The sequence below is a fragment of the Hippichthys cyanospilos genome, chromosome 3, assembly GCF_059441005.1.
Source record: "Hippichthys cyanospilos isolate Australia breed blue-spotted pipefish chromosome 3, RoL_Hcya_1.0, whole genome shotgun sequence".
Taxonomy (NCBI): Eukaryota; Metazoa; Chordata; class Actinopteri; order Syngnathiformes; family Syngnathidae; genus Hippichthys; species Hippichthys cyanospilos.
The window spans coordinates 19876827-19891894 of record NC_142371.1 but is presented as its reverse complement, the minus strand read 5'-3'; the positions used below and the strand labels follow the sequence as shown (position 1 = coordinate 19891894).

The 15068-nt window shown below is 43.4% G+C and overlaps 2 protein-coding genes across 4 annotated transcripts; both read left to right on the top strand.

Annotated features, from left to right (window-relative positions):
* The first annotated feature begins 206 nt into the window (after positions 1 to 206).
* On the top strand, positions 207 to 8544 carry znf628 (zinc finger protein 628). Of its 2 annotated transcripts, none has more exons than XM_088409350.1 (9): positions 207 to 226; positions 705 to 1235; positions 1327 to 1399; positions 2300 to 3244; positions 3553 to 3723; positions 3859 to 4183; positions 5445 to 5599; positions 5692 to 5934; positions 6381 to 8544. In XM_088409350.1, the coding sequence occupies exons 2-9, from the start codon at positions 853 to 855 to the stop codon at positions 8187 to 8189; spliced, it is 4104 nt and encodes a 1367-aa protein (XP_088265476.1). In that variant the 5' UTR covers positions 207 to 226; positions 705 to 852; the 3' UTR covers positions 8190 to 8544. The 2 variants fall into 2 exon arrangements, with proteins under 2 accessions (XP_088265476.1, XP_088265475.1); XM_088409349.1 differs by having other exon boundaries at positions 226 to 273.
* A 1559-nt stretch (positions 8545 to 10103) lies between these two features.
* nat14 (N-acetyltransferase 14 (GCN5-related, putative)) lies at positions 10104 to 14788 on the top strand. 2 transcript variants are annotated; one of them, XR_015865239.1, is made up of 5 exons: positions 10104 to 10273; positions 10510 to 10645; positions 11462 to 11767; positions 13109 to 13972; positions 14041 to 14788. XR_015865239.1 is itself a non-coding variant. In XM_088411877.1 (4 exons), exons 2-4 carry the CDS (start codon positions 10565 to 10567, stop codon positions 13547 to 13549), a joined length of 828 nt encoding a protein of 275 aa, XP_088268003.1. In that variant the 5' UTR covers positions 10104 to 10273; positions 10510 to 10564; the 3' UTR covers positions 13550 to 14788. The 2 variants fall into 2 exon arrangements, 1 of the variants encoding a protein (XP_088268003.1); XM_088411877.1 differs by having other exon boundaries at positions 13109 to 14788.
* Positions 14789 to 15068: the final 280 nt, after the last annotated feature.

The window sequence follows — 15068 nt, the reverse complement described above, 5'->3', positions numbered from 1 at the left end:
TTGTATTGACACGGTAAAGAAAAATTTTGATCTTTTAATTTATTTTACTTAAAATATAACAAAACGTTACATACATACATTAAAACGAGGGTTCTGATATAATAAAATAAAAATAGAGGATAACCGTGCTCTGAAAGAAGGCATTGGCCAATCGGAAAAGCCCATCATTTGACTCTAAAGACCAATCGGCATCATCGTTCTTGGGGGGCGTCTTCGGGTGGAGGAGGTTAGTCTGTGCTGTTTATTGTTAAGGTTGTGTGGATTAGCACTGCGGTATGCATCTCATTCTCATATAATCAATAATGTCGTTTGCGAGGGACTTCAAGATAACGCTACGAGTTTCGCTTACGAGTCGATGTTCATGCATGTAAATATCGAACATTAAACAGACGCTGTTCTGCTTAGCCGAGGGCCAAATACGGGCCACTAAGTAAGGTTGACTGGTTTGTTGACACTGTAAAGAAAAAAAATAAATACCTGAGAGTTTTTGTGTTTACGTTTAGCTCACACGTCTCGCTTTTGTGTTACGCGAGGACATTTTGTCTCATGCGAGTTGGGGTTTGTGTCGAGCTAGCAAGCAATAATATGCCGAGAAGTGACAGCAAGCAAACATAGTGGAGAGTTCAAGAAGATACCATGAAAGTGAGAATTGGGCACGAGTGAAGTGACACCGGATTATTATTACTTCTTTTTGTTTATGACAGTTTTGCGTGGAACTGGAACTGGAACAGCTGCAGCTTCCGGTGTTGGGACGGGATTCAAGAAGAGTAACAACAAACAAAGGATGGACTGGATGAAGTGTAAGACTGTGCTCCAAAATTGATCTGCATCCAAGGAAAACCCTCACCTGTCATGGCGAACTCTGTGGCCACTCTGGTGGTCCAAGCAGAACTCTTGGCTTCACAGTCCTCCGCCTCCCTCTCTCCTTTCCCGTCCCTGCTCGGCTCGGGCGAGGACGGCGAGGATGACCGCGAGAGAGGGGACCTGGTAGATGGCAACAAAGGCATGGTGGACAGTGTGGAGGTGGTTCTGGACATGGAGAGTGGGACGGCGAAGTCCACCCAGCAGGCCGAGCAGTCCGAGCATCCCTTTCGGTGTCTGGATTGCGGCAAGAGCTTCAGGTGGTCCTCCCGGCTCACGCATCATCAGAGGAGCCACAACAATGAGAGACCATACCGCTGCAACCTTTGTCCCAAGGCCTTTAAGGGCTCTTCTGCATTGCTCTATCATCAGAGGTAAATTCCGCATGAGACCAAAAAAAAAAAAGGTTCCTGCATCATGAGATCTTTTACAAGATCAATATAAAGAAAGTATCTATTTCCGTAGGTCTCACTCAGGAGAGAAGCCTTACAAATGTCAAGATTGTGGCAAAGCCTTCAAGCGCTCCTCTCTTCTCCAGGTGATGGCCAGATGTAATGTAAACATGACACGATAAACATAATCTTCTCAAAGTGCTTGCAAAAAATTAAAAGAGTTTAAAACAGAAGGGAAGTACTGTAATTCCCCAAACATTCCAATGTGTGAAAAAGGCTGGACTCGGACGTTGGTTCAGTCCGCTCGCTTCTTTTATTGAAAATAATGCCGTTACAACCTCAGCTAAAATTAGCTGCAACAGGCATCGGCTGCTGAGAGCCAAGTAAATAAAAAGTATGACGTACTATAACTAAAATAGAATAAAAAGCATAATGAAGATAAAAAAAATCAAAAATAATAAGTCACATAATTTAACCATACTAGCTAAAGAAAATATGTGCGTAAACAAAAAAACAAAAGATTTCTACAGGTTAGCGAATCTAATTTAATGCTTCGTAATGACGTGGCATGAACAATACAGTTTTCTTTTCAGAATCAAAACAAATTGATTGGAACATGATGCAACTTCCTTTTAAATTGTTAGTGACAATTTTGCAACACATTGTATGCCATTTTTTTTTTTAAGCGGATGCGATTTGTCTTATGTGACGCAACTTTATGTGTAAAAGTCTAATATATCAGACACAGGTGGCACTGCAAGTTTTTTTTATTCCTTTTTTAAGTTATTTCCGTCTTCCAAATTCCTACTTTGGCGCTGAATGGAGTTTCAGTAATATTAGTTTACTACTTTTTTTTATCTCTGCTTTTAAAGGTCTTAAAAGTCTTGAAAAGTCTTCATTTAATCATTATGCGTTACGGGGCGGTCTCATAAGATCTGCTGAAGTCTCATGACATCACATAGGACATTTAAATAAAAAAATAACAATAAAATGTCGGGGGTTAAAAAAAGATAATTGAAGTGGTCCTATTTGTTGTCCGTCAACAGGTGCATCAGAATGTCCACACAGGTGTAAGGACATTCTTGTGTCCATATTGCCCCCTGACCTTTAAATGGAGTTCCCATTACCAGTATCACCTGCGCCAGCACACCGGCGAGTGTCCGTACCCGTGCGACACTTGCCCCAAGGCCTTCAAGAACTCCAGCAGTCTACGGCGGCACAAGAACGTCCACCTGGGTCTCAAACCCTACACCTGCGACGTGTGCAGCAAATCCTTCACTCAGTCCACAAACCTGAGGCAGCACATGAGGATCCACACGGGCGAGAGGCCCTACGTGTGCGGCGAATGCGGACGCAGCTTCACGCACTCGTCCAACCTGGCGCTCCACAAGAACTCGCACTCCGGCTCGGGTGGCGCCGAAGGCAAAGAGGGGGAGGGGGAAGGGCGGGAGCGCGACCTGGTGGAGGTGGTGGTGGTGGGCTCGGAGGAAGAGACCACATCCCTGTTGACGGCCATGGTGGGATACGTAAGCCAGGAAGGGGGCGACGGAGACGGGGTGGGGATGGAGGAAGTCTTCCTATCGGCTTCGTCGTCCGGCCAAGACGCCAACCTGCTCCCGCGGCTCGGCCTCGCCCCGTCGGGGGAGGGCGCGGCCGCGTCCCGCGCCATCGGGACCGAGGTCCACCTGAGCACACACACCGGCGCCTGCTTGCTGCTTTACAGCTGCGGCAGCTGCAACCACACTTTTGCCACGCGGACCGATCTGGAGGAGCACCAGTCCATTCACGTGGCTCCGGAGGAACACGGATCCGGCGGGGAAGCGCAAGCGGGTTCGGCGGAGGTCAACGTGGACGTAGGGGACGGCTTGGTCGGGACCGGACACCTGCTCGCCGACTTTGAGGAGGTGGTCGAGACCACCGCGGCGGCTGAAGGCGGACCTACGGCGGAGGCGCTCCTCGGACTTACGGACCCGGCCGACGCAAACGATTCGGTAAGCGGTAAAAAAGGAGGCGGTAAAAAAGGAGGCGGTAAAAAAGGAGGCGGTAACACGCGCGTGCCGTACCTGCATATTCTCCCTTTCAATCCCAAAGACGTACTTTGACGTGTTTTGTTTTTCCAGGTGTTTTTTGACTACCTAAATGTATATAAATTAAATATATAACCCTAACATAATTTGCCACCTATTTGAAAACAAATCACACCCAAGATATTTTTGGAATTATTTGAAATCAATTTAATCTCAGTTTTAACTTCACACATGATGTGAATGAATTCCACTTTCTTCGGTTGCTCCTCCAGAGTGTGGGCGCCACCCAGGCCCAGTTTGACCTTCTGCAGAGCTTAAGCAAGGTGATTCAGAGCTCCAAAAGTGTTCAGTCAGAAGCTGCAACCGCATGGGCAGGGCTGTCATGTGGCCAGTGCAATAAGTCTTTCAAGACCAGCGGAGGCCTCAACAGACACGTGTCACTGGTGAGAATAGCCGCTCCGCTCCTCGCAGCGGCGTACAAATTACAGCACCGCGTTGTTTATTGAAAAGCTACGGCAAAATGTAGCCGTTTAATTAACGATTCCTGAAATAATTCTCCGCTTCTGTCGCGCGTCCAGATGCACTCCTCGTCATCCCAGTCCCGTTCCCAGTTCAGCTGCTCCGCCTGCGACCGCTCCTTCCCCCTGCTGTCCTCGCTTCTCACCCACCAGCACTCGCACACCCCCGAGCAACGGATGCTGGCCGAGGCCGAAGCCGAGATCGTGTGCCCCCCTTCCCTCTCCTTGTCCCTTCCGCTGCCCTCCTCGCCCGACAAGCAGCAGGAGTCAAAGAAGGAGATTGGTGCCAGCGTCGCAGCCATGAGCGAGGAGCGGGAAGAACTGCCCGTCAAACCGGCCAAAAATTCCAAAAAGGCCGGCGGGTGCAAGAACACCACCGTTGGAGGTAATAGAAATAAGAAAGGAACAGCTTTGAATGGGCGCAAGAGTACCCCGGGGGTTACGTAAAGGGGGATATGTAAGAGTCTGCGGGTATCAGCAAATCTAGTTAAATGTTTTTAGTGCTGTGACAGGATTCTTTTCAAATTAAGAGCACATTAATTGTAACATGATACAACTTTGTCAACTTTTATAAACCTGCGCATTGTCATAAGTGATGCAATTTTAACAAGCTTTCTGCTGGTATCAGCAAAACTAATTTCACGTTCTTTTAGTGCTGCGCAGAAACAGCACTTTTTTCGAATTATGAGCAAATGAATTGAAACACGATACAACTTTGTGGAGTTTTATACAGCGACACATCAATGATGAAAATCTAACAGGTTTTCTGCAGGTATTAGCAAATATGGTTTAATGGTTTTAGTGCTGTGACAAGAACAACGCAGTCTTCTTTTCTAATTAAGAGCAAATTCATGGGAACGTGATGCAACTTCATTAGATTTTATACAACCGTGCATTGTCATTAGTGATGCAATTTTCACAAGCTGTCTGCAGGTATCAGCAAGTTTCATTTTATGCTTTCATACCGTGAAAGGAACAGCACATTGTTCTTTTCAAATTAGGAGCAAACTAATTGGAACATTGTGCAACTTCATTAAGTTTTATACAGCTCTGTATTGTCATTAGTGATGACATTTTAACAGGTTTTCTGCAGGTATCAACAAATATAATTTAATGCTTTTAGTGCTGTGAAAGAAAAAGCTCATCCTTCTTTTCAAATTAAAAGCAAATTCATTGGAACACTTTATAACTTCATTAAGTTCGTGATGGTTCCATGGTGATGCAATTTTAACGAGGCTTCTGCAGGTATCAGCAAATACAATTTGATTCTTTTCAGGCTAATTCAACCATACGTTTTATACAGATAAACATTGTCATTAGTGATGCCTTTTTTACAGGGTTTCGGGAGTTATCAGCGAATCTAATTTCAAACTTTTTTTAGTGCTGCACAAGAACAGCACGTTTTTCTTTTCGAATCGAAAGCAAATTCATTGCAGCATGACCATTTTTAGGTTGAGTTTTATTTACAATAAATACTTGGAATTTACAATGATCAAAAAGAGCAAGAGTTCGCGAGTTACTTCATGTTCCAATTAATTTTCTCTTGATTTGAAAAGAAAACCATATCACATCGAATGACTTTGGTGGCTCAATGCATTCCAGCATGGGTGGAAATTCCTAGCGTGCTTTCCTCTCTTTTCATAAAGAGCGACCGTATCGCTGCTCAGAGTGCGGAAAAGCCTTCAAAGGTTCATCTGGGCTCAAGTACCACATGAGGGATCACACCGGGGAGAGACCCTACCGCTGCACAGAGTGTGGAAAGAGTTTCAAGAGGTCCTCGCTGCTTTCCATCCACCAACGGGTAAGAAAAAAAGATTCCGGCTCTTTCGACGAACGCGCTGAAGCTTTTTGTGGAGAACCCCGAGAATATTTCTGCGTGCGTGTCTCGGCCAGGTGCACACGGGCGTGCGGGCGTTCCAGTGCCCTTACTGCGCCCTCACGTTCAAGTGGAGTTCGCATTATCAGTACCACCTGCGGCAGCACACGGGCGAGAGGCCTTACGTGTGCAAGGAGTGCGGCAAGTCCTTCAAGAACACCAGCTGCTTGCGCAGGCACGGTCAGATGCACTCGGGACTGCGGCCGCACGTCTGCGGCATCTGCTCCAAATCTTTCTCGCAGACGTCAAACCTCAAACAGGTCAGCGCCGCGTTCCGCCCCTTGCGTTTGACGTTCATGTCGTGTCAAAATCGTGATGTCTCCGGCTGATTCAATTCAGAGCGCGGTAAGGTATTTATGGCAAAATGAACTCGAGCTGCGTCGAGAGGAAAAGGAAAACACCTCCTTGGAGCGCATTCAACATTTCCCTGGTGAAGCGTTCATAGACCGCTAACAATGTGGGAAATCTGAAACACGATTACAACAAAGATGTAACTTACATATGTGAATGCAAGAAAATATGAAGCGAGCGTTAGGTGTCTTATATTTGGGGAATTGCGGTATTTTGTTGCTTCGTAGCGCTTAAAAAAAATATAAACTCCTTCTTTTTGTCCTCAGTTCCAATCAGCCGATGTGACCGTGCTCCATTTCCGAATCCTCGGGCTCCAACCTCACGCTCATGTTTCTTCCTGTTTTTTTTTCCACAGCATGAACGCACCCACTCCGGCGAGAGACCCTTCCAGTGTTCCCACTGTCAAAAATGCTTCACGCACTCCTCCAACCTGCAGCTCCACCTTCGCACGCATTCCCCGCAGAAGGACTTCAAATGCCCGTACTGCTCCAAAGAGTTCGTCATGCACTCGTATTTGCAGAGGCACATCCGAACGCACGGCGGCTCCCTCCCGCCGCCCCACATGGAAAGCGCCCGTCGGGACGGAGTGTCGGTCAAGGCCAGCGTGGGCGGGGTCACCACCACCGCCACTCTTCTCAATCCCATCACCCTGGAAGCGTCGGGGCACAGCGGGGGCCTCATCGTGTCCCAGCCTGCGCTCAACATCCCCGTCAACACCTCTCAGAACTATTTCATGGTTCGGACGGCCAGCGGTTTGCAGCTCATCCCTTTGTCGGGTCCCGTGCAGCCGCCGGCCCCGCCTCCGCCTCCGCCGCCGCCGTCCCAGCCGCAGAATTTCTATTTACTCCAGTGCCCTTCTACCAACGGCTCCCAATCCAGTTTGATTCTGGTGCCCGCGGCCAGCCAACCTCCCGCGGCCCCGGAGCCCACCGGGGTCCCCGTCTTTCAGACTCTCCACGCTCAGGTCGCCCCCTTTCCGGCTCTACCGCCCCAACACCGGCAGACCCCCATCGCCGCGTTCAGTAATAATAAAAACCCCAACTACCCCTTAGCCTCACTCCCGGCCAACTCTTTACTCCGTCGGCCCATTTTAGGGAAGAGCAACAGGACGGCGCGGGGTCGACGGGGTCGCAAACCAAAATCGGCACAGCAGAAATCGGCCGAGGCGAACCGTAACGCCGCGCCGCCCGACGGGGGCGCCGCCGACCCGGCCTCGTCGCCGCCGCTCCCGCCCGTCGCATCCGACGGCGCCGCCCTCCAAAATATCTCGTCTTCCGGCGTACAAGGCGGCATTTCAACCGCGACCCCCGACGAGGACGCCCGGACGGATTTGATCGATCCGGAAACGGAGAAGCGCTTCGTTTTCTGTTTCGACAACGAAGGACAAGCCAAGGAAGAGAGCAACGCGGACCAGGGAGGCGAGTCGTACGTGTTACGCTTTGAAGAAAGGGGCGCCTCGTCAGAAGATGCCACGGGCGCCGGACTGACCGGGGAGGCAAAATCGCTGGTGCTGCAATTTGAGGCAAACGAAGACACGGCTAAGGGGGGAGAAAAAGACGGGATGATGTCGCTTCTCCAAGAATGGGGAGGGGAGAAACCGGGTGAAGGTCCATCGGGAGAAAAGGAGTTCAACCAAGCCGGCTCCTTCGTTTTCCGCTTTCACCCCGAGGAACGGGAGAGCGATCGATCCCAAGCGGGATTGGGCCGAGAGCGGGACAGCGGCTTGCCCGTTTCCTCCGCCGGGGATCTGGTGCCGCTTCACGGTCAGGGCGTGGTCTTCCAAGTCGGCGACGAGAGCAAGATGGAGCGAGACGCCGAGGACGGGGTGCAGATGATCGCTTTGATCGAACGCAACGGGCCCATTATGGGAGAGGGCGGCGCCGATCGCGCCGGCGGCGGCGGCGCCGGCGGGATCTTCCAATTGGAAGGGGGGGACGAAATCGTCATCATCGAGGTAAGCACCAGCAATTTAATTGAGGAAGGGATGCAGAGAATCGGCGATGCGGACGGCGCGCAGAGCGGGCGCGGGAAATCGGAGGGCGACGGTGAAGACGCAATGGAAAAGTCTTCCAAGGAAAACTGTACGGATGATACCGGGGTAGAGACGTCGGAAGGACAGGAAGTCGGAAACGGACATCTACCAAAGACATGCTCCTCTATTTAGTATAGGAATAGACCCATTAGCAAACCGGGCCCATTACTTGCGCCAATATTTGGCATTTTTACTCATTTGAAATTGATGACTGATCACGGAATAAAACTGTTAAGTTCGAGGAACTTTTCATAGGAATTTTTAGCAAACCTAATAAGAGATCCCGCTGACCCTGATTTGGTTTTTAGTTTTGGTGGATTATTTTGTTTTTATGGAAATAAATTTCCTTTTGTTGAAAATGAATATCGGCTCCGAATATGGGCCTCTTTGACCAACTTGTTCATTCTCCAAGATGTTTTTATGCCTCTCTATAAGTCGCGTCTTTAATAGTCCAGACATTCAGCTTGTTTGAAAATGGCAAATACATATATATTATATATATATATATATATATATATATATATATATATATATATATATATATATATATATATATATATATATATATATATTAGGGGTGTCAAATTTATTTTAGCGTGAAGAAAAATCTAGACCAGACCAATAAAGTCATGGTATATATTTATATAACTTTAATACAACAATATCATAAACCATTTCAAGTTTTTTAATTATTGAAAAAAGTCAGGTAATTTTTTTCATACTCTATGAAATCATCAAGTGCACCCGATTGAACCTGTTTGCGGGCCACAACTGGCCCGCGGGCCATATTTTGACACCCCTGATATATACATTATTTTTATATATGAATTTAAATTTTACAACTCACAAATTGTTGGTTTAAGCAATCGGGTTTTGGGTTGATGTGTCAGAAGGAATCTAAGAAGCACTGTAACTTTTACATGTAAACTTGATTTGACCTTTATGGGTTCCACATTTTTGAGTCAAACAAAGAGTGGAAGAATCACTGAAAGAAAGGAAAGACCACTGATGAATTTTGCCATGAAGCTCATTGTTAAATTTATGCAAAAAGTACAAAAAAAACACATTGCACGTGTGCATTGATACGTTTATAGGAGGTCAAATTAAGGTGAAGATGTAGTAAGCGTGTAAGTGAATGAACAGGCCGGTGCCTCATTTTACTAGCACTTTACTTTCAATATCCTAGAACTGATATAGGGGGAAAAAAATGTGTTGTAATGCCACGGTGCCGCATATTAAAAATGTTATACATTTGAATAGGCGGGGCATGACCTTTTGAATTGTCCTTATTATATATTAGTTGAAATGACTCCCAGTCAATGGATTGATAAACTATGTTTTTGTGAATACATGTAAATTGTCTATTTGTTCACAATGTTAATAGTAGCTTAATAATAAACGTCTTCATTCATTTTATTTGTTTGCGCTGTGCTTTTTATGTTTTAGTCTGCCATTTTAAGCAGTGAAAAAAAAGAATATATATATATATATATATATATATATATATATATATATATATATATATATATATATATATATATATATATATAGTGTATTATTCATTATCATTATTCATTTTCATTTGACAGCAAGTTGAACATGTGTTTTTTTCAGGCAGGGGTGTCAAAAAAAATGCACTTTTTTTGTTGTTAAAAAAGTGGAGTCAGCCGCAAATGACCCCCAGGCCGGAGTTTGTATACCACTTTTTTAAGAGTAATAATTGCATATGGAAAACACATAAGTTATCAAATAAACTATGACAACATTTTGACTTTAACAACAAAGCGGACCATGTCAAACTTTGTGGGCCGTTAAAAAGCGAACCATCGGCCGCAAACGGCCCCCGAGGCCGTAGTTTGAACACCAATGTTTTAAAAGTATTAATTGAACATTGAAAACAAATCATTTATCAAATAAACCATAAAAATGCTTTTTGGGAACCGAGAACCGTTAAAAGTCAAGTGAACTACATGTAACGTTAGCCATTCACGTAAAATCTACGCAATGCGCAACTCACTTACGGAAACGACGTAAACCTCCATACCGGAAACGCAACGGCTAAATTAAGACGGAGAAGTGTGTATCTTGAATAGCAGACTTACGAAGAAACTACTGCGGTCATTCCATTCAGTTAGCAAGACTCCACGGACATCACAACATAAATACACATTTCGCCACATTTGCCCGAACGTTTTTTGTGCCGTGCGTGGAAAAAGGTAAACTGGGCTAGTGGCTATCACGTTATTGTCGAAAGATCACGTCGACTGCCGACTTCGCCTTAAATGGTCAATAACCGCAGTGCAACCAAAAACCGATTATTTTTTTCTATGATTATTTTAGTACGTAGATACGGCGCACGAGTTAATTATGCATTCATTGTATACAGTCAAAATTGCCGTGCGTGTCGCATTAACATGAATGCATTTTCTTTGTGTGTGTGTTTTTTTTCCAGCTCTGCATATTGAATCGCCAATGTTATGTCAAAGTGATAGGAAATTCCATTAATCATGGTGAGGTTGGACTTGGATCAAGTGGTGCTGAGGAGGATGAGGGAGGATGACGTTGACATGGTCAAAGCGCTCATTAAGGTTTGTTCAACATTGAGAAATCAAATAGAGGACAACGATATTTGCTACACGTAAAAAGGCTTATGATTCATGAGTTGAATTGATAAAGAATTGCATTTGAGCTGTCAAAATTAATCGCAATTAATCGATTACTCATTCAATCCCCAATTTTTTTACGTCTTACGTCCAGATATTCAACCTGAGGCTTTTATTTATTTATTTTTTTCCCAAATAAATCAAAGTGGTTTGCTGAAAAGTGGCCTCTAAAAATAGCTGGTACTCATTAGGGAATAAAGTAATCAAGTAAACCCTTACTTAGGTACTTATTTACTCAAAGTAATCAATTGCTTTCGTTTTTAATGATCTAAACTGATCGATTACTTGAGTACTTAGTTAATCTGAGTAATTGATTACTTTAGTGCTTAATTACCTAATCTATTGCCTTAGTGCTTCATTACCTAAAATAATCTATTTCTTTCATGCTATATACTGTGTATATATATATATATATATATATATATATATATATATATATATATATATATATATATATATATATATATATATATATATATATATGATTAAAATATTTTTTAATATTACCTTATTTAGCACCATTCATTTTGAGACTATACTTTAGCCAAACAGTTGAAAATCTTTTGAATAAAAATTATTAAAAAAAACGAGTGAAATTAAAAATAATATACGTATATATAAACAGTATATATATAAAATATTATTATTTGTATTATTATTGATAGGGATTGAAGGAGTTAATAAGGGAGTCTTCATATTGATCCAATTTTTTTTAACATCAGTTGTTTGAATTTGTTGCAGGAGGGCTGCGAGGGCATGGAAAACCGCCTGATCCTGCACATCCTCACTCGTCCGCTCTGCCTTTTCATCCTGGCGGTTTTTTCGTCCGCCCTGCGCTGCCTCATTCACTCGTTCATCCTGGCCCTGGCCATTCCCGTCTTCCTGCTCATCATCTACCTCAAAATCACCATACCGCGTTCTTCGGGGGTTCTGGGCTGCAGTCGCCCCTCCTGGGACTACGTGGGCAGCAGCTTCAGGGGGACCCAGGACGAGATCCTGCAGAATCCGTACTCTCGGATCAGTGGCAAGAAAGCCACGACCAACAAGGTTGGTTGAATGTTTACATTTATTATCAAATTTGCGTTTCAAGGTGCTTACCCCAATAATGATCTATAATTACCTATAGATGCCAAAGGATGGCACCAAAGCACTCCTTTTGTCTTACCAAAGATTCTCCTTTCACCATGTTTAGCATCAATATTCCCCAAGATGTGTCAAAGCACTGCTTTTGTCCAAATGAAACTCAATTCTAGTATAGAGTAGTTCCTCGGCACAACCGAACAAACTAGTGTCTTCAGATACAATTTTAAATTATTCTGTGACCATGCTCTTAACTCAAATCACACCACTGAAATGAATTGAAATGCCGTTGCTTCGTTACTAAATCCTTTTTTTTTTAATGAGAAAATAGCACTGTAATCCTAAACATTCAATACATTAAATTGCTGTTGCTTGCCTTGGCCACTTGGGGCAGTATGATACAAACAAATACACCGTGCACTGTTAGATGTATCAGCGCCTCATGGAGGATAAAGAATATATGACTGAGAACTAAATATAGATATGGTATTTGCAATGGTATTATGCAATTATCTTTGCTGTCTTCCTGAGACAAAATAGGACACAACAGTGGAGACAAATTATATGGCTGGGTACCATGAGGATATAAAGCTGAGTTATTTTTCAGTAAAAGAAAAACATTTTTTAAAATGTATAGATTTATTAAACAAATGTTTGTATAATGTTGATTTTTTGTTTCTTTTTGACAACACACATCTTTGTTGTTAAATTCTAACAAGTTCAGGGATCTCACATCACAGTTGTAAAAAATGAAATAAAAACACTGACAAGTAAATCACTTCTAAACTAAATATTTTTTAAACTCTCCAAAATTTCAAAATAACAGAAAGGTTCTAATTTCACCTTTGTTATTGTTTTATTGCTAACACAATTTTAATGTGATCTGCTGTTGTCAAGATCCTTTAAAAAGGCAAATTGTTGTCAAAATGCCAAATATCGGTGCCGATTATTGGTCCAGCTTATAATCGGTCTGTCCCTAAAAAGTAATGACGATTAAATTGCTTCTGCCTGCCTTGGCCAACAGGTGCCAAACAGACAGCTATCGTTTTCTATTACATGGATATACAAGCTCCTTGCAGAGGATAAAGAATATATGACTGAATACCATTACATTGAATATCTAAATGTGTGTTCAAAGAGTTACACCCGCAGTTTCCATCATGTTAGCATTAGCATCACACTAATGGTATCTTGAGTCTCAAAAAAAATCATAAATCGGTCCGCTTGTATCTCAAAGCGCCATTGCGGTACGGCTTGAGCGTAGGGTTAGTGAATCCAAGGAAATTGGCGGTTGTTCTCCTTATTTAGCCAAGACGCAGAATCTGCGAGACCAAAAAAGACAAGGAAGCCTCGACGGAGACCGTCACGCCGGAGAGGGAGCAGGCCGCGGGGCAGGTGTGGGTGGCGGAGAGCGAGGGCGAAATCTTGGGCTGCCTCTTCCGGGAGCGCGAGAAGCGATCCGGCGTCGGGAGGTTCTGTCGGCTGGTGACGGGCAGCTGGTACCGGCGCGAGGGCCTGGCCCGCCTCTTCGTCCACGGCCTGGAGCAAAGGGAGCGGGAAACGGGCGCCTATCGGGTATACGCCCACGTGCCCTACCCGTCCAAAGTGGGCGAGGTCTTCTTCAGGAAACTGGGTTACCTGCAGCTCGGGGAGGAGCCGGAAGACGAGGGGGAGGACGGACGGCTGGAGACCCCGGAGAGAGGCTTTCTGGGATATCCGCTCACCAAGGTGTTTTACAAAGACTTGTGATGCGCGGAGCATCCGTACGCGCAACGGCGACTTTCAGGGATGTCAACTGGACGTTTCCACGTACAGAGCCCATATTTAAGTAGCGTTTATACACGTATTTATTACCGTACTCGAGGATTTTAGGTTTGTTTTTTAATTAGGGGTCTCCACTGTATTGTACTATAGTTTGGCTTCGTCATTTAAAACTTTGAGTACAGTGGTACCTCTATTTACGAAATTATGGTATTTTTCGGATTATTATAAAGCGCACCGGTATATAAGTCGCAAAAAAAGCTTTGTTTTTGTCGTGTGAAGTTTAGTTGCGATAAAATAAGAATTGGCATTTTTTTGTTGTTGTTTCGGGCACTTTGATGCACTTGGTTATTTTTTTCAGTTTTAGATTAAGCTGTAACCCGTATAAACACTGTAAAAAATAATGAACAGGTTTATTTACATTGCTTTTTTTAGATTAAGCTGTAACCCGTATAAACACTGTAAAAAATAATGAACAGGTTGATTTATATTGCTTTTTTCTTTTGTTGATGTTAAAAGAGATACAGTTTAGGTATACTTTTATACTTTTAAACACTTTTACAGATAATAATATTAATAGTCAGCGTGTTGAGTCCATGTTCAATTGAATGTTTAGCACCAACATATTTATTAAGTGGACAGATGGATATTTTCAACATAAGGCCGACAAATACTGCAGTCCAAACTCAAAATTAATACTTCAATAGCATCTTCTTCTTTCTCCCTTTGTTCAATGAATTGATTAGTTTAGTGAAAATATAAACACACTGCACATAATTCATACAGAAAACCACACATAATATGCGTCATTTATGTATCAAGTTTACACGTCAAACTTTTATCCAAGATCTTAACTCAATTTATACATAATTTTTAAGTTTGTAATACTACTGTTAAAATTCTTTTTGATTCCAACCATTGATTCACATCACGCTAACTCCCGATTCAAGAGAAAGTGTTTGGCGGTTTGTTTACAGCAACACAAAGTGGTATGCATATGTTTTTATGTAAATACTGTATATACAATGATATACAAAGACAGTATTTTTCAGAAGAGGCGTTGCGTTACCTGAATTTTTCGTAACTAGAGTTGTTCATAAGTAGAGGTACCACTGTGATAATGTTACATTGCAATTTCATAAAACACAAAAACATCTCATGACATGAACCTACAAACAAGAATGAATGTGCTTATTTATAAGATTATATTAAAGAGTGTTTGCTGAATTCAGTAGGCTAGTGTGGTCTTTTTGTGCATTTCCGCACAGTAATGCAAAACTGTACTGAAGACGTGAGGGAAATTGCACTTTTACTGTATCGGAAGTATTTGTGGTTTACATGAGTGTGCAGATGGGGGTTTGCCTTCACGTGTAAGGAACGCTTCGCTATCACTTCTCACCTGCACTGCACCACCTTTGAGCTTCCTTTAAATCTTTTTTTTTGATACTTTAAAACAGTATGTTTTATACTAGAAGGCACTTCAGGGCGTAGATTTATAACTGGTATC

Bases quoted from the DNA above. Each gene is read 5' to 3' on its own strand.
- nat14 (XM_088411877.1), top strand. From the start codon at position 10,565: ATGGTGAGGTTGGACTTGGATCAAGTGGTGCTGAGGAGGATGAGGGAG. The intron at 10,646-11,461 runs GTTTGTTCAACA...AATTTGTTGCAG, and splicing joins TGGTCAAAGCGCTCATTAAG to GAGGGCTGCGAGGGCATGGA. The intron at 11,768-13,108 runs GTTGGTTGAATG...CTCCTTATTTAG, and splicing joins AGAAAGCCACGACCAACAAG to CCAAGACGCAGAATCTGCGA.
- znf628 (XM_088409350.1), top strand. From the start codon at position 853: ATGGCGAACTCTGTGGCCACTCTGGTGGTCCAAGCAGAACTCTTGGCT. The intron at 3,724-3,858 runs GTGAGAATAGCC...TCGCGCGTCCAG, and splicing joins TCAACAGACACGTGTCACTG to ATGCACTCCTCGTCATCCCA. The intron at 4,184-5,444 runs GTAATAGAAATA...CTTTTCATAAAG, and splicing joins CAAGAACACCACCGTTGGAG to AGCGACCGTATCGCTGCTCA.